Source organism: Alligator mississippiensis, chromosome 15 (genome assembly GCF_030867095.1).
Source record: "Alligator mississippiensis isolate rAllMis1 chromosome 15, rAllMis1, whole genome shotgun sequence".
NCBI lineage: Eukaryota > Metazoa > Chordata > Crocodylia > Alligatoridae > Alligator > Alligator mississippiensis.
The window spans coordinates 24,746,860-24,772,293 of NC_081838.1; the positions used below are offsets into that span (position 1 = coordinate 24,746,860).

Consider the following 25,434-nt stretch of genomic DNA (forward strand, 5'->3'; position numbering starts at 1 on the left):
CCCCGCCCAGGCCGGGCCCGGGGATGCGGCGGCGGCGGCGGCGGCGCGGGGCGGCGGGAGGCGGCGGGGCCCTGGCGGGGGTCGCGCTGGTGCTTGCGGCGCTGGCCTTGGCCTTGACCCTGGCCCTGGCCGTGGTCTGCGCGCGGGGGCCAAGGGTGAGTGCGGGGGTGGTCGCAGTGCATTACAAAGTGGTGTGCAATGGGGGGGGGCTGCAGTGCATTGCGGGTTCGGTGCAATGCAAGAGGGGTGCATGGGTGCAGTGCAATGCAAGGGAGCACAGTGCAGGGCAATGGAGATGCCGTGCAGTGCAAGAGGGAGCACACTGCTTTGCAGTGGAGAGGTGCAGTTGAATGCAAGGGGGTGCAGTGTAGTGCATGTGGGCGCTGTGCATTCCAGGCAGACGCAAAGCAATAGGAGGCGCGGTGTACACTGTTGGGGGTGCAGTGTAATGCAAGGGGATGGGAGGCCAGCACAGTGCAAACAGGGTGCAATGGGGGTTGCAGTCCAATAGGGACACAAGGTGGTGTGATGTGGGGGTGCTGTGCAGTGTGGGGTGTGTAGTGTGGGGTGAGGTACGGGTGCAGTACAATGCAAGGGGGTGACATGGAGTGCAATAGGGGGTGCAGTGTAGTGCAAGGTGGGGGGGCTGTGCTATGCAGTGTCAGGGGTACACTGCAATGTGAGGGGGTAAAAAAACTAGTGCAATGGAGTGCAGTGCAATGGGAAGGGGGTGCATTGCAGGGTGGGATGCAATGCCATGGTGGTCTGGTGCAGTGTGCGGGGGGGGGTTTGCAGTGTAATATGGGTGTCATGTGAGGGGGTACAGTGCAGGACAAGGGGGGAAGGTGTATTTTGCACAACCCCCCCTGCAAGGACCCTGAGCATTAAGACCAATACACACGCATACACACACACGTGCTCCTGCACACACATGCAGACAACTGCATCCCATGCCTGGGTGCACATGTATTCCTGTTGGCATGCCCTGGCACTTGTAAAGCTTGATGCACACCTGTGTGTACCCACGCACTGACGCCCATGTGACAAGCATGTCTCTATACGCACCTGTGCACGTGGGTGTGTGCCCATCTGGGCATCTACACGCACATGCATGCATGGACGGGTTGTACGGGTTGTACTCAACCTGGCGAGATGTGAGCAGTGGGGTACCCCAGAGCTTAGTCCTCAGGCCCGCACTGTTTAACATCTTCATCAACGACTTGGATGAGGGGGTGGAAAGCACGCTGTCCAGGTTTGCTGATGACACTAAGATGTGGGGCGAGGTGGACACACTTGAAGGGAGAGAGAGGCTGCAACTAGATTTAGACAGACTACAGAAGTGGGCAGATGAGAATAGGATGGGGTTCAATATAGATGAATGCAGGGTGCTGCACCTTGGGAGAAGGGATCCACAGCATACACACAGGCTGGGGAGTTCCCTTCTTGAAAGTACAGAGGTGGAAAGGGATCTTGGAGTCATTATTGACTCCAAGATGAACATGAGCTGCCAATGCCAGACTGCAGCCAGCAAGGCCAGCCATACCTTGTCATGCATCCAAAGGTGCATCTCAAGCCAGTCCAGAGAGGTGATACTCCCCCTCTATGCGACTTTGGTCAGGCCACAGTTGGAGTACTGCGTCCAGTACTGGGCACCGCACTTCAAAAGGGATGTGGCCAGCCTGGAGAGGGTTCAGAGGAGGGCCGCCCGCTTGGCGAGAGGGCAGCAGGACAGGCCCTATGAGGAGAGACTGAAGGACCTGAACCTGCTCAGCCTCAGCAAGAGGAGGCTGAGGGGGGAACCTGGTGGCTGCCTACAAACTCATCAGGGGAGATCAACAGCACATAGGTAGAGCCCTTTTCTCCCAGCACCACCTGGGGTGACGAGGAACAATGGTCATAAGCTGATGGAGAATAGGTTTAGGTTGGAGATCAGAAGGCAATATGTTACAGTTAGGGTGGCCACAATCTGGAACCAACTTCCCAGGGAAGTGGTTCTCGCCCCGACCTTGGCCAAATTCAAGAGGAGGTTGGACGATCACCTGTCTGGGGTCTTGTGAACCCAGCATTCATTCCTGCCTGTGGCAGGGGTCAGGCTAGATGATCTGTTCAGGTCCCCTCCTGACCCTAGCTACTATGAAACTGTATCCACATGTACACATCTATACACCCGTATACGTGTGTATGGATTTGCCCAGATGTGTACAAATGTACATGTGTGCACATGTATACATGCATGTGTACACATTGACGCACAGACACATCTACACACACATGCACCTGTACACAATCATGCATGCACACGTGCACGTTTTCAGGTATTTGCACATATGTATGTGCATTTGCACACATACAGCCCATACACAGATGTACACATATATACACCTGTACACACAGGTACATGTGTATGCATGCTCATTTTCACACATATACACGTAACAACACACACACACTTGCATACATGTACTTTTATGTACATGTATGTGTATGCACACGTACACATTTACACAGATGCTGACTGAGCACCATACCAGTGAGTATGTATGCACCTCTCCCCATGCGAACATACGTGTGCCACAGTGCTTGGGAGGGGAGGAGATCAAGGGTCACGCACAAACCAGCTCACGTGTCTCCACTGGTGTACAGGCCATGTGCTCACGTGCACTTGCACACATACACTCATTGACATATGCTCCATTGTGCACACAGGCTCTTGTGCACACATGTGCAGGCACACATGCACAGTTCACGTGCTTATCTGTGTACACAGCTTGTGTGTGCACACGTGTGCATACACACCCATTTGCACACATGCTTGTGCATATGCACTTGCACCTGCTTGTGCATACACGCTCCATGCACACACTTGTGTATACACACGTGCATACATGCTCACTTATACATATGCTTGTGCACATGTGTTTACTTTCATGTGCACACACTTGTGCATATGCACTCACACTCATGCATCCATGCTCACTTGTACGTGCACTTGTGCGTGCACACTTGTACCCACTCATGCGTGCACATGTGCTCACACTTGTGCACACCCACTTATCTGTGCCCTCGTGGATACATGCTCACATGTACACACTTGTGTATGCAGTGGCTTGCATGTGGACTCATGTACAGATGAGCATGCATGCTCATTTGCTGAGCAGTTGTGCATACACTTGTATACACACTCATGCGTACACGCACACGTGCATGCATATGCACTCACTTTCATGCTTGCACACGCACACACTCATGCATCCACATTCACTTGCACATGTACAAACTCTGCCACTGTGTCCCTGGTTGTCGGTGTTGCCCCCTCATTCTCCATGCTCATGTTGGGGGGTGGAATCTGTGCCCGTGCCTCAGTTTCCCCATGTACACACACTGCCCCGGGGAGCGCCTCCTGGTGCTGCTTTTGTCTGCAGAGGGGGGCTGAGGAGTGGCGCGGACACCTGGGGTCACACCTAGGAAAAGAAATGAGGCAGTCAGGAGGTGAGGGCTGCAGGTCGGGAATGACGGGCAGCGGGGGGGGGCTGTGGGTTGGGGTGACACCTCTGTGTCTCCTCCCCCAGGAGCTGCCTGATGAGACCCCGGATGACCCCGCCCTGGAGCTGGAGCTGGTACAGCGCCCCCCGCCCCCGCGGTGCCCTCCTTCTTTGGGGCCTTTCTGGTTCCCTCGCGGCCGGGGGGCTCCTCTTCCCGCCTTTTTGTTTTTCCCGCCTCTTCCCCTCCAGCGCCATCCCCCGACGCCCGTCTGCCACTTCCGTTTGTGCGTGCGTGCGCCCGTCTTTCTTTCTTTCTCTACCATGGTTCTCCATCTCTTTCCCTCAGATATTTTGTCCTCTTGTTCCTTTCTTTTTTCTTTCTCTTCCCTCGTGTATTTTCCCCTTGTCTTTCTTTCTTTTTCCTTTCCCCTCAGCTGTTTTCTCCTTTTCTCTCTCTGCCCCTGGGTGTTTCCCCTCATTTTCCCTCTCTTTTCCTCAGATATTTTGCATTTTTTTGTTCTTTTTTCTCACTTCCCTTGTAGATTTTCCACCTGTTTTTCCTTGTCTTTTCCCTCAGCCATTTTCCCTTTTATCCTTCCATTTCAATCTCTTTCTCTCAGACATTTTTCTTTTTGTTTTCTCCTTCCCCCCTCATTTTTCTTTGCTTTTTCTCTCTTCCCTCACCTATTTTTCCTCTTGTATTGTTCTCTTTGCCCTCAGATATTTCCCCTCATTTTCAATCGTTTCTTCTCTTTCCCCTCCACTATTTCCCCTTTTTGCTCTTTCTGCTTTTTTCTCCTTTCTCTCATGTTTCCCTCTTGTTTCTTTTCTCTCTTCCCTCAGCTGGTCTCTTTTCTTCCTCCTTTTCTTTTCTCCTCCTTTTTGCTCTCTCCCCTCCTCCTCTCTCACTTCTCTCCTCCTCCTTCACCCACTCTCCACTTCCCTGCTCTTTCTCCACTTTTTCTCCCTCTCTTTCTCTTTCTCCTTCCTTCCTCCCTTTTCTTCCCACCGGGGTTTCCTCTCCTTTCTCTCTCTCCCTCCCTCCTCCGTTCCTCCCCTCATCTCCTCTCTGCATTGCTCCTCTCTCTCCCTCCCGTTCCCTCTTTCTTTCCCCTTCCTGGGTCTCCCCCTCTCCTCTCCGGGGGCCGCGTGGGGGTCCCGCTGTGCTGGGGGGGTGTCCGGCTATGGGGGCAGCATGGCAGGCCATGATCTAAGTGCACGGTTGTGTGTCCAGTGGTGGGGTGCACATTAGGCTAAGTCAGGGGTGGGCAAAATGCGCCGGATGCGGCCTAGCAGGCCATTCTGTCCAGCCCGTGGGGCTCCTAAAAAATTTAGAGAATTAATATTTATCTGCCCCTGCCTGCCTGGCACGCAACCCTCGACAGCTTGCCAAAACTCAGTAAACAGCCCTCTGTCCGAAATAATTGCCCGCCTCTGGGCTAAGTGCACATAAAGCTCTGCGTGTGTGTGTACATGCGCATGTGGTTGTATCTAGCTGTGGTGCGTGCATGCATGCGCAAGTAGGTGCAGGGTGTGCATGCATGTGTATGTGGTTATAGCCAGTTGTGGTGCATGTGAGTGCCTGTGTGCATGGTTGTATCCAGCCATGGTGCATGCATGTGTGTGTGTGTCCATGTCCTTGGCCCTGGTGTGTATGCCTGTATGCTCTATACCTCTGTGTGTGTGTGTGGGGTTGTATCTGGTTCCAATGTGTGTTGGTGTAGGAGCATGTGCGTCCATCCAGCTCTGTGTGTGTGTGTGTATATTCAACAGTGCAGAGAGGTGCCTATACCACTGGGGCCATTAACCCCATCCCTGCCGCTCTGCCCCCCAACCAGGCTCCCCCCCTGCCCTGCCGCCCCCGTGAACCTCGTCCCCCTCCCATGGACCAGGCCGGAGCCAGGCGGCACCGCCGGACTGGTGAGTCTAGCGCCCCCGCTTCGGGGTGGGGGCACTGGGAGCCTGAACCCCTGGGTTCTCTCCAGGCCGGGGGAGTCCCTGCTCATGTCTCCCCGCTCCCCACAGCGACCAAGGGCAAGAGGCCGCGTCCCCGCAAGTCCACGCCAACGCCCCTGTATGCAGCACACTACAAAGGTGAGGGGGGGGGTTCTTGATGGAGGAACTTAGGCCTCTGGGCTCCCAGCCCCCCTGATCCCCCAAGCTCTGTCTGACCCCCTTTGTTTCTCTGTTCCAGTGCAACCAGCTGATGGGCAGACTGGGATCTACACAGGTAACTGGGATGGGGTGGGCAGCCAGGGGAGCCCAGACACCTGGGTTCTCTCCCAGCTTGGGCAGCCCCACAGTTCCTGTGCTCCCCCTCACCCCATGCTGCCCCCCCTCCCCCATAGCGGGGCCAGATGGGACCATCCGGGGCTGGGCTGAGACGTGGCTGAACGCGAGTAGCCCCCTGCGCTACGACGAGGCACGCGGCGTCTTCACAGTCACCCATGGTGGCCTCTACTATGTCTATGCCCAGGTGCGCCGGATACTGGGGTTCCCTCCGGCACGGGGGCCTGGATTCCCGGGGTCCCTCCCTGCCGGGGGCCCGGACATTTGGGTCCCTCTGATGCCCGCTCCCCCCGCAGGCGCACTTCGACGAGGCGGCCTGGGTGTACGTGAAGCTGGAGCTGGCGTTGGGGGTGGCGCCGGCACTGCGCTGCCTGCACCAGCTGCCCCCCCCCAGCGCAGGCCCCCCTGAGCCACAGCTGCGCGGGTGTCGTGTGGCTGGGCTGCTGCGCCTGCCCTCCGGTGCCACCCTGCGCCTGGGCACCGTGCCCCGTGTGCGTCTTAAGCCCGACGCCTCCCTCACCCACCTGGGCCTCTTTCAGCTCCGCTAGCTTGAGCCTGGGCACCTGGGTTTGCCCAGGCTGGGCCCCTCCCAAGCCCAGAAGCCTGGGTCCCATGGGGCTGGGACGCCTGGGTCCCCCCAGGGCACGGTGTCCCTGGGTTCCCCAGGGCAAGCATCTCCGAGCCTGGACATCTGGGTTCCCTTAGGTCAGGGCACCTCAGGACCCGGATGCCCGGGTTCCCCCAGGTCAGGGTGTCCCAGGGTGCCTGGGCTCCCCCAAGTTGGGCATCTCAATTCCCCTCGGTCAGGGTCAGGTTGTCTCGGCCAATAGGAAGCTAGGGTGGCAGCAGCTGCATTTGCTGAGCCGAGCAAGGCGGGGCAGGGCCCTGCTGGGAGCCAATGAGCACCTCCCACACGGGTGGGAGGGGGTGGGGCCTCGCATTGGCCCCTTCCCCCAGCCTGATGTGGTGGGGCCAGGGTGGGAGAGGGGCCTGACAATTTTATACACAGAAATTTATTGTAATAGAAATAAAACCAGTGGAACCAGTGACAGGCTTGGCCGCAGACTGGGTGCCCGGACTCCTGGCTCCCCTCCTGCTTGGGGAAGGGAGCAGGGAGGGGGAGGAGCTGGGAAGCCCTGGACACCTGTGTTCTCTCCCTGCTGGGGTTGGGCGTACGGGCCTCAGCCTCCCAGGAACCTAACGGGGCCTGATCTCATTATGCCCAGGCCCACCCCAGAGCTGGCTGCATCTTGGTGCTAACCTGGGGGTTCCTGTTACACTCAGCCATAACCCACCCCAGAGCTGGCTGCATCTCTGTCAATTTAGGGGTCTGTTCTATGCAGCCAGGATGCACCCCAGAGCTGGCTGCAGTTCCCTCCTAGGGTTCTCTGTTACATCCAGTCATGATGCGCCCCAGAAGTGGCTGCGTCTCAGTGCTGGACAAGGGGTCCCTGTTACACCCAGCCATGACCCACCCCCAGAGCTGCATGAATCTCAGTGCCAACCTACGTGTCCCTGTTCTATGAAGCCAGGACCCACCCTAGAGTTGGCTGCATCTCAATGCTGGACAAGAGGTTCCCGTTACACCCATCCACAACCCACCCCAGAGCCAGCTGCATCTCCCCCCCAGCTTCTCCCACCCCACTGGCACCCCAGACACCTGGGTTCTCTCCCAGTTTGTAGTGGGGGCAGCCACCCGCCCCCATGCTGGGCGCTGCATACTCTTGGCCACCGGCCCGGCTTCCTGCCCCCCCCCCGCCCCCTTGCGCAAGAGCCTCTGGCGCCTGCAACTTGGTGGCCACGGCCTGCACCCGCTGGCCACAGAGCCCTGGACGCCTGGGTCCTCTGGCGGGGAGCCCTGGATGCCCGGGTCCTCTCTGGGCTCTAAAAAGGGGAGGGTGCAGGGACACCTGGCTGGCCTGGACTCCTGGGTCCTTTTGCAGGGGGTCTCCTCATGAGTGGGGTCCCTGGACGGGGGTTGGTGCGGCCCCCCCTGGCGCCATGGCTGGCAGGGGGGGCAGTGCTGGGGGTCCTGGCCTGCCTGGCAGCCCTGGGGATGCAGCAGAGGCAGGTGGGCACCCTGCGGGCACAGCTGGAGCAGCTCCAGGAGCGGCTGGAGGCCAAGACCTACGGACGCCCCCAGGTGAGACCCCCACACCAGCCTCTGACATCTGGGTTCTCGCTGCAGGGAGCCCAGGAACCTCCCCCCACCCCCGGCACCTGGCTCTCTGCTCTGGGAGGGGGGAAGTGGGGTCAGGGGCGTCAAAGTAGGGAGCCCTGAGAGCCGGGACTCCTGGGTCCTCTCTCAGTCATGTGGGGGGGCTGCAGGGAGCCCTGACGCCTGGGTTCTCCCCCTGATCTAGGAGGGGGGCTGGGGGCCCGGATGCCTGGGTCCTCTCCCTGCTCCGGGAGGGTGCTGGCAGCTCAGACGCTCGGGTCCTCTGCCAACACCAGGGCTGTGGGAGATGGTGGCGCCCAGGCCTTCTCCAGCTCAGGGGGGTTCCAGGGGTCTCTTACCTGGCCCCATCCTGGTCCCTTGTGCTTGCCGGGAGCTGGTCTGGGGGGGGGTCAAGGGGGTTTAGATGCATGTGGCCTGGCCCTGGGGGGAGATCTTCAGGGGGTTAATCATTAACCCTCCCCCAGGGCCTGGCCCAGGGCCAGGAGGAACCAGGGAGCAGGAAGCAGTGACTGGGGAAAGCACCCGCCGGGGGCGGGAGGCTGGAGGCCAGTCAGGGAACCCAGGTGTCCTGGCTCTGCCCAAAGCCCTCCCGAGCTGGAGGGAACTGAGGCATCCGGACAGCACCCCCCCCCCCCCCCCCCGGGAACACAGGACCCCGCAGAAGACCCAGGCATCCAGAGCATGCGCACGCACACAGATGAGCACCCCCAGGACACACCCATATGCATGCACTACCCTGGTGTCTGGGACAGATGCCCCCCCAGGTGTCCAGGACACACGCACACGTGCACAGCCCAGGTGATCTGGACACAGACATGCACATTGCTGGGGCCAGCTAGTGGGGGCTGGGGGGGGGGGTCAGTGCAGGGCTGGAGTGGGGCTCTGGGGGCCCGGGTGTGGTGGGGGTGTGCAAAGGGGCATTAACCCCTTCCCATCCGCACCAGGTATCACCCCGCAGCAGGAGGCAGCTCGAAAGGCCGTCACCCTCCCCCGGCCCACGGCACCAGCACCGTGAGTTCGGCTCTGACCCAGGCCCAATCCTATGGGGGGGGAGTTGGGGGGGTTTATGACCTCAGGGGGTGTCTGTCCCCCCTCCCAGGCCAACGCACGGCCCTGCACCTGGTCCCCAGCCACTGCTCCACCAACGGTGAGTGTTGGGTGCTCCTCAGCATGGGGTGGGAGCAGGGGGGCCTGGGAGCCCGGACACCTGGGTTCTCTGGGAGCAGATGGGGGCTTCAATGGAGGCATGGCGGGGGAGGCAGACACCTGGGTTTTCTGTTGTGATTGGGGGCCCAGATACCCGATTCTCCAGGAGGGGATGGGGGTATAGGGGCCCGGACACCTGGGTCATCTGGGGGGGGCAATAGGGATAGGTGGGGGCTGGATGCCTGGGTCCCTGAGGGGGCAGGGACATAGGCCTGCACCCTTGGGTCTTCTCTGGGAGGGGATGGGAGCGTTGGGGTCCCCGGACGCTGGGGCTGAGCGCAGTCCCCGCAGCTGAGGGTGACGTGACGGAGCTGTGGTGGGCGCCGGCGCTGCGGCAGGGCCAAGGCCTGGAGCTGAGCGGCTCCATCGTCACTGTGCGCCAGGCGGGCCTCTACCTCGTCTACAGCCAGGTAGGGCCCTGCTCCCATGCACGCGCCCTCGTGCACGCGCCCTCGTGCACGCCCCCCTTCACCATCTCCCTTCTGCCCAGGTGCTGTTCCACGACCCCACGTTCACCATGGGGCAGGTGCTCTGGCGTTTGCCCCCCGGGGGCCGGGGCCCGGGACAGATCCTGCTGCGCTGCGTCCAGAGCATGCCCGGGCAGCGGGAGCAGGCCTACAACAGCTGCTACAGCGGAGGTGGGCGGGGCCTCCAGGAGGGGGTTGGGGCGGGGGCACCTTCGTCTGCTCGGGAGGGGTCCGGGACCCACCCTGAGGCTCCGCCCCTTCTCGCCCCGTAGGTGCTTTCCACCTGCAGCGGGGGGAGGGGCTGCGCCTGGCCGTGCCCCGGGCCAACGCCTCCCTGGACCTCACCCCCCACGGCACCTTCCTGGGCCTGGTGCGGCTCTAGAGGGACCCGGGCGCCCGGGCAGCGCCCCGCAAAAGGGAGCCCGGGCGTCGCCGAGAGAGACGGTGGGACCCAGGCGTCCAGAGCCGGCCGCCACCAGCGGGAAGGGACCCAGGCATCCGGGCGGTGGCGCCGAGACGGGGAAGGCCCCAGGCGTCCGGGACGCCGCATGGACACGTGGGGAAAAAGGACCCAGGCGCCCGGGGCAGGTGGGCGCAGGAGGCGTTGCGACCACCCGGGCACGCCAACGAGCACCGATTCCTCCCCGTAGCAACAAGGGCATCACTCCCGAAATCTCCGTGAGGCCTGAGGCTCCTTGTCGCCGTAGCAACGGGGGTGGGCCCGGGCGCCTGGGGTCCACCTCGGGTGGGGGGGTAACAAAGGGGGTGGGGGGGGGGGGAAGGCGAGAGCCCGGGGTCCCTCAAGCCCTTGGGTTGCGAGTGAGGGGCACTGGCTGGGCCGGGCCTGAGGCTTATTGACGGGACGTACGAAAGGTTTAAATACAGCCAAGCCGCCGAGATCTCGTGAGATTGGGCCCACATCTCGCGGCATTTTCAGGCAGGATGGCCAGGGTAGCGCGAAATTTCGCGCGGTACGACTTGGAACCGAAGTTGCGCGAGGCCCTCACCGAAAGACCGCGGGATTTAGCGGCCGCGGCACCTCCCCGGTCGAAATTCTCGCGAGATCTTGCCAAAGAAGCGCTCGCGACAGGTCAGGGCCGGTGCAGGGCTCTCGCGAGATGGGTCGTCGAGTTCACGCGGGAGCGGGAGGTTTGAGCTGGAGTTCACGAGTTCTCGCGAGAGTTGGTGTCATGGCGGCTTCCAGCTGCTGAGCAGCGCGTGTCTCTGCGGGAGGCCCGGGCAGGTGATGGGACACTCCAGCACCCCCCTCCCTGACCGCCCCAGGGCAAAGGGGCAGCCCACCCCCCGACCTGATCCCCCAGAGCAATGGGCAGTCCATCCCCCCAGCCTGACCCCCCCACCAAGATCAGTTCAAGTCCCCCCCCCCGCATTAACTCCCCCAACCTGGAGTAATGGCACAGTCCGCCCCCCCACCTGCCCCTCCCCCCGGGCACTGGGACAGCCGAATCCTCCAGCCTGGCCCCCCGCACGGGGCAATGGGACAATCTACCCCCCAGCAGGTGTGAATGGGGTGAGGGGGAACCCGGATGCCTGGGTCCCACTGCCCTCCATAAACCTCTGCCTCTCTTCTCCAGACCCCTCTCCTGGCAGGCATGCCCCACCCCGGATCTGACACCCCCACTGCCATGGAAGAAGCACCTCCAGACTCTGGAGCTGTGGGGGAGCCTGCTCCTGTCCCCCCAGAACCCCCTGACACCCCCTGCCTGGGGGATGCAGGGGAGGGGCCGGAGCCAGGGGTGGGGCTGCCCGAGGCGGGGCCGGGAGAAGAGGAGTATTAGTGAGTATGAGGGGTGGGCCCGGACACCTGGTTCTGCCCAGGCCGGGGGAGGGGGGGGGTCAAAGTGGGGAGGGGTCTGGACTCCTGGCTCCACCTGATACCCCGCCTCCCCCCCAGCCTGCCAGCCTATGACTTTGGGCGCCCCCCTGTGCTGCTGACAGGCGCCTGGGCCGAGTATGGCCACGTCCCTGAGAACTTCCTCAAGGGCTGCAAGTGGTGAGACACCCCCCCACACACATACACAGAGGGAAAGGGAAGGGGGTTTGGGGCGGGGCGGGGTGGGTCCAGCGCTGGGGTCAGAGGGAGGCCCTGACCTGCAGGGGGCAGCACCCCAAAATCCCCCCCCATCATCCCAGGGAGGCAGCTGGGAGACAAAGGAGAAACTGATTTTGGCACGTGCATCCCTTGCAGGGCTCCGGACGGCTCCTGCCTGCTGAGCAACAGCGCCGACAACACCTTGCGCATCTATGACCTGCCGCCCGAGCTGTACAGCCCCACAGGGGGGCCTGCTGCTGAGATGGTGGGGCCTGGGAGGGGGGGAACCCAGGCGCCCGGGCTCCCATCCCCTCCCTCCTCCAGCCCCTTCATTGCCCTCCCTGGAGGGGCACGGGGAACCCAGGCATCTGGGAGCCTGTTCTTTGCAGGCCACAGGGAACCCAGGTGTCTGGGCTCCCAGCCCCCACCCCCCTCTCAGAGCCAGAGGGAACCCAGGTGTCCGAGCCGCCCCCTTCCTCCCCAGAGCCCAGTGCTGTGCATGGCCGAGGGCGACACCATCTATGACTACTGCTGGTTCCCGCTGATGAGCTCGGCTGAGCCGTCCACCTGCCTGTGAGTTGTCCTGCCCTGCCCAGGGCCAGATCCTGCCTAGCCAGGGCACTCGGCCTGGCTGTCCCCTTCTCGTCCCCCCCCCCCCAATCCTTGAGCCTGGTTACATTTGGCTGCTCTGCCTGGAGCTGGCTGCATCTTGGGGGTTTAGGCTCTTCCCCCAGGGGTGGGACAGCAACTGGCTCCGCCTCCTCCCCTCATGTCTGCTCCACCCCCCAGCGTGGCCAGCAGCTGCCGGGACAACCCGATCCACGTGTGGGATGCTTTCAGTGGGGAGCTGCGGGCCACATACCGCTGCTACAACCACCTGGTGAGTGTTTGCGTACCTGCGTGTCTAGGCTCCCAGCTCCCTACACCTTAGCCCCCCCACCAGATCTCACTTTCCCCCAGAGCTGCAGGGAACAGAGGTGTCCAGGCTGCCTCTACCCCCACCTCCACCCCCTGGCGTGGCCCTGGGGTGAGAATCCAGGCATCCAGGCCCTGCCCCACCCCTTCTTCCACTCCTCCATCCCCTGGCAGTGCTGGGGGGAGACCCCAGGTGTCCTGATGCACCCCCTCCCCCCAGGACGAGCTGACAGCCGCCCATTCGCTCTGCTTCACCCCGGATGGGGCCCAGCTCTTCTGTGGCTCTGACAAGACTGTGAGGGTCTTCGACACTGAGCGCCCAGGCCGGACCTGCGAGGTGCGGCCCACCTTCGGTGAGACATCCCCCTCCCCCGCCACCAGGGTGAGGGGGGGTCCCTGGGACGCCTGGGTTTCATGCCCACTGAGAGAGCTGGGGTCAGATAGCCTCTTGGTTTGGCTTTTTCTCCCATCATTAGGTTTTGGAGTGAATGCAGTAGTGACACTTCCACCCCTGTTAACTGTAGAGAAGAGCGGTTGGTCTGGGGGTGTATCAGGCTTAATGGTGGCCTCTTCCCCTGCCCCCCCCCCATTTAGCAAACAAACAGGTTGTGGGTTGGCATGAGTAGGCTCCAGGGTGAATGGCATGTTATTCCCACCCCCATGCAGCAAAGAAGCAGGGTGTGGGCTGCCATCAGTAGACTCCAGAGTGAACACCGTCAGTAGGCTTCAGGGTTAACAGTGGCTCATTTCCTCCCTGAGCAGCGAAGCGGCAGGGCCAGAGCGGCATCGTGTCGTGCATTGCCTTCAGCCCAGTGCAACCTGTCTATGCGGCCGCCTCGTACGCACGCACGGCGGCACTCTACGCCCGGGCTGACGGTGCCCCCCTGGCGCTGCTGCATGGCCACTGTGGCGGCATCACCCATCTGCTCTTTGCGCCCGATGGCCAGCGCCTCTTCACTGGCGCCCGCAAGGTGGGCAGGGCTGGGACCTTGGGGGTGGCTTCTCTGGGTGGGGCTAGAGCTGTGTGGGTGGGGTCTGGGGGTGGGGCTAGGGATTTGGGTTGGGACTAGTGCCTTGTGGGTGGGTTCTGGGGCAGGGCCTAGGGGTCGGGCTTGGACTCTGGGAGTGGACTAGGAGTTTGGGGCAGGGCTACGGGTGGGGCTAGGCATTTAGGGGCAAGGCCAGAGCTTTGTGGGTGGGGTCTGGGGTGAGGCTAGGAGTTGGGGGCATGGCTAGGGCCTTCAGGGTCAGCTCTGGGGGAGGAGCTAGAGCCTTGTGGTTTGCTCTGGGGGTTGGGCTAGGACCAGGCGAGGCTCAGGGTTGGGGCCTTGGGGGTGTGGCTAGAGAATTGTAGGTGAGTTCTGGGGTGGGGCCTGGGCCTTGGGGTTCAGGCCCAGGGTGGAGCCTGACAGGGGCCCGCCCCCAGGACCCCGAGGTGCGGGTGTGGGACCTGCGGCAGCCAGGCCGGGTCCTGGTGTCACTGCAGCGCCGTGCAGCCACCAACCAGCGCATTTACTTCGACCTTGACCCGTGAGTTACCCCTGCCTCCCGCCCCCCACCCCATGCCTGGGTTCTCTTGGTTTCACTGGGCTGTCCAACCCCCCCCCCCCCCCCCCCGCCTACCGTAAACCTCCTAATGGCCATTCCCCTCCAAGGCTGGGGGTGCCCAAGCACCCTCTCCCCCAGCCCAGGTCACTCTGCCCCTCCCAGGAGCGGGCGGTACCTGGTGAGTGGTGACACGAGGGGGCTGATCTGTGCCTGGGACACGGCACAGCCCCCCCCTGGGACCCCTGAGCCCGTGCTGGAGCCGGCCCTCACCTTCCAGGCTGTACCCGACTGCGTCAACGGTATCAGGTATGGGGGGGGAGGACACCAGGGTTCCCTCCAGCACTGGGGGTGGCAGAGCCTAGACACCTGGGTCCCCCCCTCTGACACCCTGCCTCCCCCAGCCTGCACCCCAGCCTGCCGCTGCTGGCCAGCACCTCGGGGCAGAGGGTCTTCGCGGCACCATGGGACAGCAGTGACGACGAGGATGGGGGCTCCCTGCCCCCCTGCTCCCACAATGCCTTGCAGCTGTGGTGGTGCGCCATCCCAGGCGGGGGGCAGGAGGCCCAGCCTGACCTGTGACCTGCCCCCCTCCAGGCTTGGACATGATGGTGGGGGTCTCACTGCTAAGGTTGGCAGGGAATGTGGGTGCTCCCCCCCAGATGCCTGGGTTCTCTGTGTGTGTGCGTGCATGCATGTGCAACACTTGGGTTCTGTGTGTGCGTGTCCCAGACACCACCTGGGTCGTTGTGTGTGTACAACACTACCCCCCACTGGTGTTAATTGGGGGGGAGGTGTGTGTGTGTGTTTTCCAGACACCTGGGTTCTGAGTGTGTGTGCCCCCAACTGGCATTCATTGGGAGGGGAGAGAGTGTGTGCATGTGTGTAGGGGATTAGGGGGAGATGTAGATAGGTGTGTTTGTCAGGACAGGGAGCTGTGCACTCATGGAGGATGGCTGGAAAGGATTGTGTGTGCGTGCATGCCATCACACGTGTGCGAGTGAGCAAGCCAGGGATCATTGAGACGTGTGTGTGTGTGTGTGTGTGTGTGTGTGCGCGCGTGCGCACACATAGGTTATATTCAGTGATGATTGTGTGTGTGTGTGTGTGTGTCTGTGCACGCGCATAGGTTATATTCAGTGATAATGTATGTGTGTGCATGCATAGGTTATGTTCAGTGATAGTGTGTGTGCGCGCACGCATAGGTTATATTCAGTGATTGTGCGTGTGTGTGTGTGTGCACGCATAGGTTATATTCAGTGATGATAAGTGTGTGTGCACGCATAGGTTATATTCAGTGAGGATAAGTGTGTGTGTGGCATACAGCATCCATTACAGCATGGGTGTGTAATGTGTAACATACCCACACAGTATAACGTTAGCCATCCTTGTGTGTGTGCGCACAGATGCGTGCGTGACACACATACACACATTGAATAAAGTGATGCCTATATGTATATACATGGGGGTGTAACAAGCGTGTGCACACACATGTTAGCTATACACGGGTGTGTGTGGATGTCATGCACCCATACACGCACTGAATTAAGTGATGCCTGCACCTATAGGCATGGGGGGGGGATGTAACAAACACACACAGTATATAACATGTTAGTCATCCCGATGCGTGCACACATGGGGGTGTGTTTGTGTCATAGGCACATACGCACACTGAATAAAGTGATACCTGCACCTATATGCATGGGGGGGGGTGTAACACAACCCCCCCAGTTGAATGGGGGGGTGTATCTCACTTCATCTGGGGTGTGTGTGTTCACAAATTGATGTATTGCATGCACATACATTTAAGCGTTACTCATACTTTTGTGTGTGTGTGTGTGTGTAGGGGGGGCTGCCCCCCCCCACCTCCCTGTTTTTTTTGTAGCTCATTTTTATTACATGGATTTTGGACCCCAGCTCAGACTCCTTTTGGGGGGGGGGGGCTGAGTCATGATCCCTGGGGGAGGGAGGAGGGGCCCCCTGTCCAGACCCAGCCAGCGTCACTCCCCTAGCCCCGAAATAGGTGGAATCATCCCTGCAGGGAACCCTGGGCGTCTGGGCTCCCAACCCTCACCAATTCAGCAGACCCCACTTCCAGAGCTGGGAGAGAACCCAGGTATCCTCCCTCCCAAGCAGTGGCACTGGAGCTCCCAGTTCTAGTATCCCACTGGTGAGACACTGAGGTAGGGACAGGCGGGGTGGGGGCAGCTGTGGAAGGGTATCTGTGCTGGGGAGGCTAGACGCCTGGGTTACTTTTGGTGGTGGGGGGGCTGTGGAAATGACCCCTGCACCCCAGAGTTGGCTGCATTTGAGCCCTGGAGGGTGTTACGGGGAGCTGTTCTGTCTCAGAGCTGGCTGCATCTCCACAACCAGGGCTCTGTTCTATGTAGCCATGACACACCCCAGAGCTGGCTGCATTTCACAGCCAAAGGAGTCCCTGTTGTATGCAGCTGGGACTTGCCTGAGCTGGCTGCATCTCAGCAACCAGGCCCCTGTTAGACTTGGCCATGACACCCCAGAAGTGGCTGCATCTCAGCACCTGTTGTGGTGTCTCTGGTACATCAACCTAGGACTCACACCAGAGCTGGCTGCATCTCAGCAATCCAGGTCCCTGTTATATGTGGCTGTGATGCACACTGGAGCTGGCTGCATCTCAGTCTTGGGTGATTAGGTTCTGTTATACATGGACTTGACTCACTCCAGAGCTGGCTGCATCTCAGTGCCAAGTGACAGATCCTTGTTATATGCAGCTGTGACACACCCCAGAACCAGCTGCATTTCAGTAACCAGGTCCCTGTTATATCATAGATTTCATAGACATTAGGGCTGGAAGGGACCTCGGAAGATCATCGAGTCCAGCCCCCCGCCCAAAGGGCAGGAAGTCAGCTGGGGTCATAGGATCCCAGCAAGATAAGCATCCAGTTTCATCTTGAAGGTGTTCAATGAAGGCGCTTGAACAACCTCCGGTGGCAGGCTGTTCCAGACCTTGGGGGCTCGGACAGTAAAGAAATTCTTATGTCCAGCCTGAAACGATCTTGTAGTAGTTTGTGACCATTCGTCCTCGTCATCCCTTGGGGCGCTCTGGTGAACAAACGTTCCCCTAGATACTGGTGGTCACCCCTGATAAACTTGTAGGTGCCAGCAGATCACCCCTGAGCCTGCGCTTTTCCAGGCTAAAGAGCCCCAGGGCTCTCAGCCTGTCATCGTAGGGTCTGCTTCCCTGACCTCTGATCATGCGCGTGGCTCTTCTCTGGACTCTCTCAAGCTTCTCCACATCCTTTTTGAATTGTGGAGCCCAAAACTGGACGCAGTACTCCAGCTGCGGCCTCACTAAGGCCGAGTACAGGGGGAGAATGATGTCCCGGGATTTGCTTGAGAAGCATCTATGGATGCAAGCCAGCGTTTTGGTCACTTTACTAGCTGTAGCATCGCATTGCAGGCTCATGTTCATCTTGTGGTCAATGATGACCCCCAAGTCTCTTTCTTCCATAGTGCTAGCCAACATAGCACTGCCAAGCCTATAAGGATGCTGCAGGTTTTTTTCCCCAAGGTGGAGAACCTTGCATTTATCGGCGTTGAACACCATCAGATTCTCGTCTGCCCACTTGCTGAGCCTGTCCAGGTCAGCCTGGATCACCCGCCTGTCTTCTGGTGTGGATGCTTTTCCCCAAAGTTTGGTGTCATCTGTGAACTTGGCCAGTCCGCTTCTGACTCCAGTGTCCACATCATTAATGAAGATGTTGAACAGTATGGGTCCAAGGACAGAGCCGTGGGGGACCCCACTGGTCACCGGACACCACGATGAGTGACTTCCATCAATTACTACCCTCTGGGTCCAACCCCGCAGCCAATTTTCCAGCCAGTGGATCGTGGAGGACCCAAGGCGACAATTGGCCAGTTTCTCCAAGAGACGATCATGGGACACCAGATCGAAGGCTTTTTTGAAGTCAAGATATATGACATCAATCTCTTCTCCCTTGTCCAGGTGATAGGTCACCTGGTCGTAGAAGGAAATGAGATTGGTCAAGCAAGACCTACTCGCAACAAACCCGTGCTGGCTATCCCTTAAGATGTTGGCGTTGGCCAGTCCATTAAGGATGACTTCTTTAATAAACTTTTCTAAGATCTTCCCCGGGATAGAAGTCAGGCTGATGGGCCTATAGTTAGCCGGATCCACTTTCCTCCCTTTCTTGAAGATAGGCACCACATTGGCCTTCTTCCAGTCTTCGGGCACTACACCAGAGCGCCAAGAGTTTTCAAAGATCCGCGCTAGAGGCTGGGCTATGATGCTCGCCAGCTCCTTGAGTACCCTGGGGTGAAGATTGCCAGGGCCGGCTGACTTGAAGGTATCCAGCTTCTCAAGATGTTCCTTCACGAAGTCAGCATTAATGGAGGGCAGGGGATCACCCTCACCCGGACTTCCCGGCCCTGTAGCGGGCATGGGCATCCCATGGGGCTGATGAAAGACCGACGCAAAGTACCTATTTAATAGGCTGGCTTTTTCCTGGGCATCAGTTGTCAGTTGCCCCATCTGGTTCAGCAGGGGTCCAACGTTGCCCCTGCTTTTCCTCTGGCTCCCCACATATCTGAAAAAGGACTTTTTATTGTCCTTGATGCTCAAAGCTAGCTGGAGTTCAGTTGCAGCCTTGGCTTTCCTGGTCAGCTCCCTACAGGACTGGACCAGTGCAGAATAATCCTCCTTGGAGGTGACTCCCATCCTCCATCCTTTATATGCAGCCAGGACCCACCCCAGAGCTGGCTGCATCTCAGCAACTAGGTCTGTTATATGTGGCTGTGATGCATCCCAGAGCGAGCTGCACCTCAGTGCCAAGTGGCAGGCTCTTTGTTATATGCAGCCATGACTTACTTCAGAGCTGGCTGTATTTCACAGCCAAATGATGGGTCCCTGTTGCATGCAGTCAGGGCCCATCTTAGAGCTGGCTGCATCTCAGTAACCAGGTCCCTGTTATAGTCAACTGTGACCCACCCCAGAGCTGGCTGCATCTCAACACTGGGTCCCTATTCTATGCAGCTGGGACCCACCCCGGAGCTGGCTGCATCTTAAGGGCAGGGCAGGGGTCCTCATGCCTGGTCGTGGCCCCTTTATGATCCCACCTGGCCCCGTTGCTTGGTACCCCCATCCCCACCTGAGTCGCTGGTTTCCAAGAGCATCTTTGTTGCTGTGGCAACTACGGTGATGTCACAAAGCAGGGACCAGGGTGACCTGGGAGGACAGGCGGGGGCTCCTTAAAGGGGACTCTGCCCCGGCATGCCTGGGTTCTTGGCGGGGGCTGGCAGTGCGCGCGCGCGCACACACACACACACACACACACACACACACACACACACACACACACACACACACACACACACACACACACACATATATATATATATACTTGGATGCCTGGGTTGTGTGTGTGTAGTAACACCCCCCCAACACAGACACTGGACACCTGGGTTCTGTGTGTGTGATAACGCCCTCCCCCACAACATGTGCACATGCACACATATGGGCACCTGGGTTCTGTGTGTGTGTAGTGCCCACCAATATGCACGCACGTGCACACACACTCCACTCCCCGATTCAGCCACCAGGTGGTGCCAATGACCTGCAGTTACCCTGGGCGCTACCCCCCCTCTCCCCCCCCCCCCCCGCCCCTGCTGGGGGAGAGAACCAGGAGGGCCCAGGCCCAGAGCTGGGGTGACCCAGGCCCCCCCTCGCTACAGCCCACTAGACCCCCCCCACCCAGAGCTGAGGGGAGCCCAGGCATCCTGGCCCCCAGTCGGGTGCTGTGGGTGGGAATCACTGGTGCCCACTTCACTGGCCAAGGTGTAGGGGTAGGGAGGGGGGGGGTGTCCAAGCCTGGGTTGTGTGCATCTGTGTGTCTGTTTGGGTCACCTGTGGTGTGTGTTGGAGGGGGTGGGAATGCCCAAGTTGTGTATGGGACGCCTGAGTCCTCTGCGTGTTTCTGTGTGTTTTAGACAATGAGGTCCTCTGTGTGTGTCTGTGTGTGCTGGACACCTGGGGAGGTGAGTGTGTGCATGTGTATGTGTGAGAGCCACCTGGACTGTGTCCCCCAGACACCTGTGTTTTGTGTGTGTGAGAGAGATGCTTGGGTTGTGTCCCCTGGATGACTGGGTCGTGTGTGTGTGTGTGTGGCATGCCTGGGTTGTGCCTGCATGTGTGTGTGTCCTGTCTCACGTGTGTGAGATGTCTTGTGTTTGTGTGTGTCCTAGATGTCTGGATCCTGTGTGTGTCTGTGTGTGTGTCAGATGCCTGGATCCTTGGGTGGTGGGGGGTGAGAGAGAGAGAGACCTAGATTGTGTGTGTCCTGGATGTCTGGGTCCTGTGTGGGGGCGGGGGATGCCTGGATCCTCTATGTGTGCCCCAGATACCTGGGGGTGCATGTCTGTGTGAGACGTACCTGCGTTGTGCATGTGTGCGTGTCCATCCATCCCAGATACCTGGGTTGTGTGCCTATGAGATGCATGGGGGGTGTGTGTGTATCCCGGATGCCTGGGTCCTGTATGTGTGTCTCAGATGCCTGGATCGTGCACGTGTTTGTGTGAGTCTGTATGCATGTCAGATGCCTGGATCCTCGGGGAGGGGGTGTGTGTCCATGTCCATGTCCCAGATGCCTGGGTCCCATGTGCATGTGTCAGATGCCTGGATCCTGGGTGTGTGTGTATGTGTGTGAGTATGTACATCTTTGTGAGATGCCTGGGTTGTGTAGGGGTGTGTGTGTGTGTGTGCGTGCCCTAGACACCTGGGTCCTATGTGTATCTATGCAAGTCAGATGCCTGGATCCTCTGTGTGTGTGTGTGTGTGTGCACGCGCGCGCGCACATGCATGCACGAGTGTGTCCCAGATGCCTGGGTCCCTGTGCACGCGCGCGTGCCCATTCCCTGCTCTGTTCCCACCTCCGTGTCTTCCTTCCTCTCCTCCTGCCTTGTCCCTCCTCCTCTCTCCGCTTTTTCCCATTTGCCCCTTCCCGCTGCCTCCCCTCTCTCTCTCTCTCTCTCTCTCTCTCTCTCACACACACACACACACACACACACACACGCGCGCACATACACACACACACACACACACAACCTAGGCCTGGACACACACCTCCCCATACACACCCACACCAACCCCCCCTCTAGGACCTGCCTCCTGCTCCCCCCCCCCTCCACCCCATAGACATGGGGGGGTCCCCACCACCCCCTCACGGGGTCCTTCACTGCTCCCCCAAAGCCCCCCCCCCAAAAACACATCCCTGTTGTGTGAAGTTTGTGTAGGCCTCTGCTTGACCACCCCACGCTGTTGTGTTACCTGTGCCTTGTTGTGTTACCCCTGGATTTGGGAGGGGGCGCACACACACTCAAGAAGCAGGAGAAAGTGGGGGGGGCAGGATTTGTGCAACACTCACGGCTTTTCGTGTCCCCCCGGAGGTGTCATGGGCTCGTGGCCGTGGTGTGCGGGGCTGCTGGTGTCGGCGCTGGAAGCGTGGGTTGCAGCTGCTGTGAGCCTGGAGCCGGTGTACTGGAACACAGCGAACAAAAAGTGAGTGTGTGCTGGAAGCCGGGTGTGTGAGATGGATTGTGGGGGGGGGCCACAAAAAGTAAGTGTGTTGGAGGGTGTACCAGACACTTAGGTTGTGTGCTTTGGGGGTGTGCTGTGGGTCTGCAAGACACTTGGGTTTTGTGTGGGGGGGGAACAAAAAGTAAGTGTGTGTTGGGAGTGTGCGCGTCAGACACTTAGGTTGTGTGTGTGTAGGCAGGATGACAAAAAGTGTATGTTGGGGGGTGTGGCTGTGCGAGACACTTGGGTTGTGTGTGGGGACACAAAAAGTGTGTTGGTGTGTGTGTGCGCCACACTTAGGTTGTTTTGGCGGGGGTGAGACACTTGGGTTGTGTGTCAGAGGACAAAGTGTTTGTGTGTTGGGGGCGTGGGTGTGCCAGACACTTGGGGGGTATAGTGGGGGGACAAGAAGTAAGTATGTGTTGGGGGGGTGTATGGGTCAGACACTTGGGTTGTGGGGGGGTTGGTGTGTGCCAGACACTTTGGTTGTGTGTGTCTGGGGGAGGGGTTGGGGGTGTAGGTGTGCCAGACACTTTGGGGGGTGTAGTGGGGGGGGTACAAGAAGTAACTGTGTGTTGGGGGGGATGCATGGGCCAGACACTTGGGTTGTGTGTGTGTGTGGGGGTGTGCCAGACACTTGGGTTGTGTGGGGGGGGTGCCATACACTTAGGTTTTGTGCATGTGGGGGTGACAAAAAGTGTGTGTTGGGTGTGTGTGAGACGTTTAGGTTGTGTGTGTGTGTGTGCAGGGTGGGGAAACAAAAAGTAAGTGTATTGGGGAAATGTGCAGGGGGGAAGGGGGGACAAAAAGTAAGTGTGTTGGGGGGGGTATGGCCCAGACACTAGGGGTTTGCATGCGTGTGTGTGTACAGGGTGGGGAAACAAAGTGTGTGCAGGGAGGTGTGCAGGGGAGGGGGACAAAAAGTGTGTTGGGGTGGGTGTGCAAGACACTTGGGTTGTGGGGGAGGGGGGGCAAAAAATGTGTGGGTTGGGCGGGGTGCCAGACACTTGGGTTGTGTGTGTGTGTGCAGGGTGGGGGGAAAGGTGTGTACAGGGAGGTGTGCAACAAAGTGTGTGCTGGGGTGGATGTGCAAGACACTTGGGTTGTGTTTGGGGGGAAGTGTGTGTTGGGAGGTGCCAGACACTTCGGTTGTGTGTGTGCGTGCACGCGCACATGCAGGGAGGGGGGGAAAGTTTGCTGGGGCTGTCTGCAGGAGGGAAGGGGGACAAAAAGTGTTTGGTGGGATGGCGTGGGTGTGCCAGACACTTGTGGGGGGGTGCATGTGTGCACAGGTTGGGGGAACTAAAAGTAAGTGTGTTGGAGAGGATGTACGGGACAAAAAGTGTGTGTTGGGGGATATGGGTGTGCCTGACACTTGGGTTTTGTGTGTGTGTGTGTGTGTGTGTGTGTGTGTGTGCAGGGGGACAAAAAGTAAGCAAGTGTGTGTGCCAGAAGCATGAGTTCTATATGTGTGTGTGGGGGGGTTGGGAACAGGACAAAAAGTGTGTGTGTGTGTATGCATGTGCCATATGCATGGGTTGTGTGGGGTAGGGGGAACAAAGTGTGTCAGGGTGTGGGGGGATGTGTGCCAGACACCTGGGTTGTATGTATCGGGGGATGGAGGACAAAAAATAAGTAAGTGTGTGTGTGTGTGTCCATGACCCTTATTTTTGTTGTTCTGTGTATCTTTTGAAACTAGTCACACTGTGTGTGTGGGAGGTGTTAGATACTCATGGCTTCTTCCAGGTGTGTGTTGTGCACACATCTTTTTCTGTAGACTTTTACTGATGGCTTTGTACACTCACCTCTGTGTATGGTGGTCAGAAGGGGGGTTGTGTGTGTGTGTGTTCACTGTGTGGATAGGTGTGGATTTCTCCCAACTGGATCCTTTTAGTTACCTCCAGGTGTGTGTATAGCTGTGCGGTGTGTGTGTAGTTGTGTTGTTGGTGTGGTGTGTGAGGGGCTTCCTGTGTGTTGGGTAAGTATAGAGTGTGTGTGTGTGTGTGTGTGACACCTGGATCGTGTGGGGGAGGCAGGACACCGGAGTCCTGTGTGTGGGACACTTGGTGTGTGTGTGTGTGCATGTGTGTGAGACACCTGGGTTCTGTGTGTATCTGTTTTGTGTGTTTGTGGGACACCCTGGGGGGTGACTCCTGGGTTCTTTGTGGAGGTGTATGTTTATACCAGTGAATTCTTGACATTTGTGCATCAGGGATGAGGAGTGTGTACTTTTGTAGCCTTTAAGAGAAGTTGCGATCTGTGTGTGTGTGTGTGTGTGTGTGTGTGTGTGTGTAACAAGAACCTGGGGACAAGGATATGTGCGTGTGCGTGTGAAAATGCCTGACCATGTGCTCACCGTTCTGCCTGGGTCTGTGTTTCCAATATAGTTGTGTGTTGCTAAGGTTTGTGTGAGTGTGTGTGCATGTGTCCTGGACGCCTAGGTTCTGAGCCTGCACTCCCCCCTCCTCCGGTGCTCCACGGGGCAAAATCTCCCCAAAAGCCCCAATTTCACCCTCGGCACCTCCTTGAAAACCAAATTTTGTGAAATGCAGGAAATGCCCTTTTCCACTGCCAAAACCCATCCCCTGCCTCAGTCTTTGCAGCTTTCTGCCCCCAAATCACCCCAAAAACATGGGTTTTACTGGGACAATAACAAACCTTGTGGGCATGGGTGGAGGGGGGTGAAAAATAAAACCCCTCAGCAACCCAAATCTGGCCTTTTTCTCCCCAAAACGTCCCCCATGTTATAAAGAGAGGGAGGTGCTCCTCACTCCTGACCTGCAGCCTCCTGTCCCCCCACCATTGTCCCAGTCTGCCTGGGCATTTGAACTAGTTCTGGGGTCCAGAGGCCTCTCCCTTATGACTCGAGATGAGAGGGAAGAGGAACCCAGGTGTCTGGGCCCCCCAGACCTTTTCCACAGAGCGGGGGCGGGGGGGGGGCGCTAATTTGGGACTCCTGGGCGCTCTACTGGGTCTGGGAGGGGCAGGAGGAGGCCACTGTCCTTTTGCAGGAGGGTGTGTGTGTGTGTGTGTGTGTGTGTGTGTGTGTGTGCGTGCGCATGCAGCCTCATGGGTCCGTGTGTGATTGAGCTGGGAGCGCACACACACACACGTGTGTGTGTGTGTGTAGTTGCCAGCTTGTGTTAGGGGCCTGCATGGTGCAGGGCCTGCTGTTGCCCGGCTGGACTGTCGGGGGCAGTTGTGCAGTTGGCATGGCGGTTGCAGTGCTGCTGTGCCCTGCAGGGTTGTAGTTGCATTGTGTTACTTGATGGTGGGGTTGTGTGGTTGCATGGCAGAACTGCATAGCAACTGGTTGTGCCCAGATTTGGTGTGGTTGTGTTACGGCACCACTGGGTTGTTGTGTTGGGGTGTGTCGCCAGTGTAGGTGGTTGTGCTGTGTGGCTGGGTTGCATTGCACACACCCCATGGCTGTGCCCTGGGTGGCTATGGTTATGGTCTGCTGTCACAGGCTTGCGTGGTTGTGTCAGGGGGGTTGTGTTGTGTTATGGGGGCTGTGGGGTTGCATTGTTGGCTTGTGTTATGGGGGTGTGGGGTTGTGTTGAGTTACAGGAGGGGGGGTTGTATTGTTCTGTTGAATTACAGGGGAGTAAGGGTTACATTGTTGCACTGTTACAGGGTGGGGGTTGTGGTGTTGCTTTGTGTTACAGGTGGTTGTGTTGTGTTATTGCATTGTATTCTACAGCCATGTGGCACATGCAGCATCTGGG

At 58.9% G+C, this 25,434-nt stretch overlaps 3 protein-coding genes across 4 annotated transcripts in view; all 3 read left to right on the forward strand.

Moving 5' to 3' along the window:
- Window positions 1-10,300, forward strand: LOC102571923 (tumor necrosis factor ligand superfamily member 13). 2 transcript variants are annotated; one of them, XM_019495557.2, is made up of 11 exons: window positions 1-155; window positions 3,570-3,617; window positions 5,321-5,402; window positions 5,508-5,576; window positions 5,677-5,712; window positions 5,831-5,958; window positions 8,895-8,961; window positions 9,050-9,097; window positions 9,448-9,566; window positions 9,647-9,794; window positions 9,896-10,300. In XM_019495557.2, exons 1-11 carry the CDS (start codon window positions 24-26, stop codon window positions 10,003-10,005), a joined length of 987 nt encoding a protein of 328 aa, XP_019351102.1. In that variant the 5' UTR covers window positions 1-23; the 3' UTR covers window positions 10,006-10,300. The 2 variants fall into 2 exon arrangements, with proteins under 2 accessions (XP_019351102.1, XP_019351103.1); XM_019495558.2 differs by lacking the exons at window positions 1-155; window positions 3,570-3,617; window positions 5,321-5,402; ... (1 more) ...; window positions 5,677-5,712; window positions 5,831-5,958 and adding exons at window positions 6,317-7,914; window positions 8,602-8,748.
- Window positions 10,021-16,052, forward strand: WRAP53 (WD repeat containing antisense to TP53). Its single transcript, XM_059717878.1, has 11 exons — window positions 10,021-10,211; window positions 11,219-11,421; window positions 11,539-11,637; window positions 11,833-11,941; window positions 12,161-12,249; window positions 12,466-12,556; window positions 12,812-12,944; window positions 13,354-13,562; window positions 14,018-14,121; window positions 14,302-14,445; window positions 14,541-16,052. Exons 2-11 carry the CDS (start codon window positions 11,237-11,239, stop codon window positions 14,716-14,718), a joined length of 1,341 nt encoding a protein of 446 aa, XP_059573861.1. The 5' UTR covers window positions 10,021-10,211; window positions 11,219-11,236; the 3' UTR covers window positions 14,719-16,052.
- Window positions 14,681-25,434, forward strand: part of EFNB3 (ephrin B3) — a 15,246-nt gene continuing 4,492 nt past the window's right edge. The window contains exons 1-2 of the mRNA XM_059717887.1: window positions 14,681-14,767; window positions 21,577-21,688. Of these exons, the coding sequence (XP_059573870.1) occupies window positions 21,582-21,688 (107 nt within the window). The 5' untranslated portion in view covers window positions 14,681-14,767; window positions 21,577-21,581. The remainder of the gene's footprint in view (window positions 14,768-21,576; window positions 21,689-25,434) is intronic.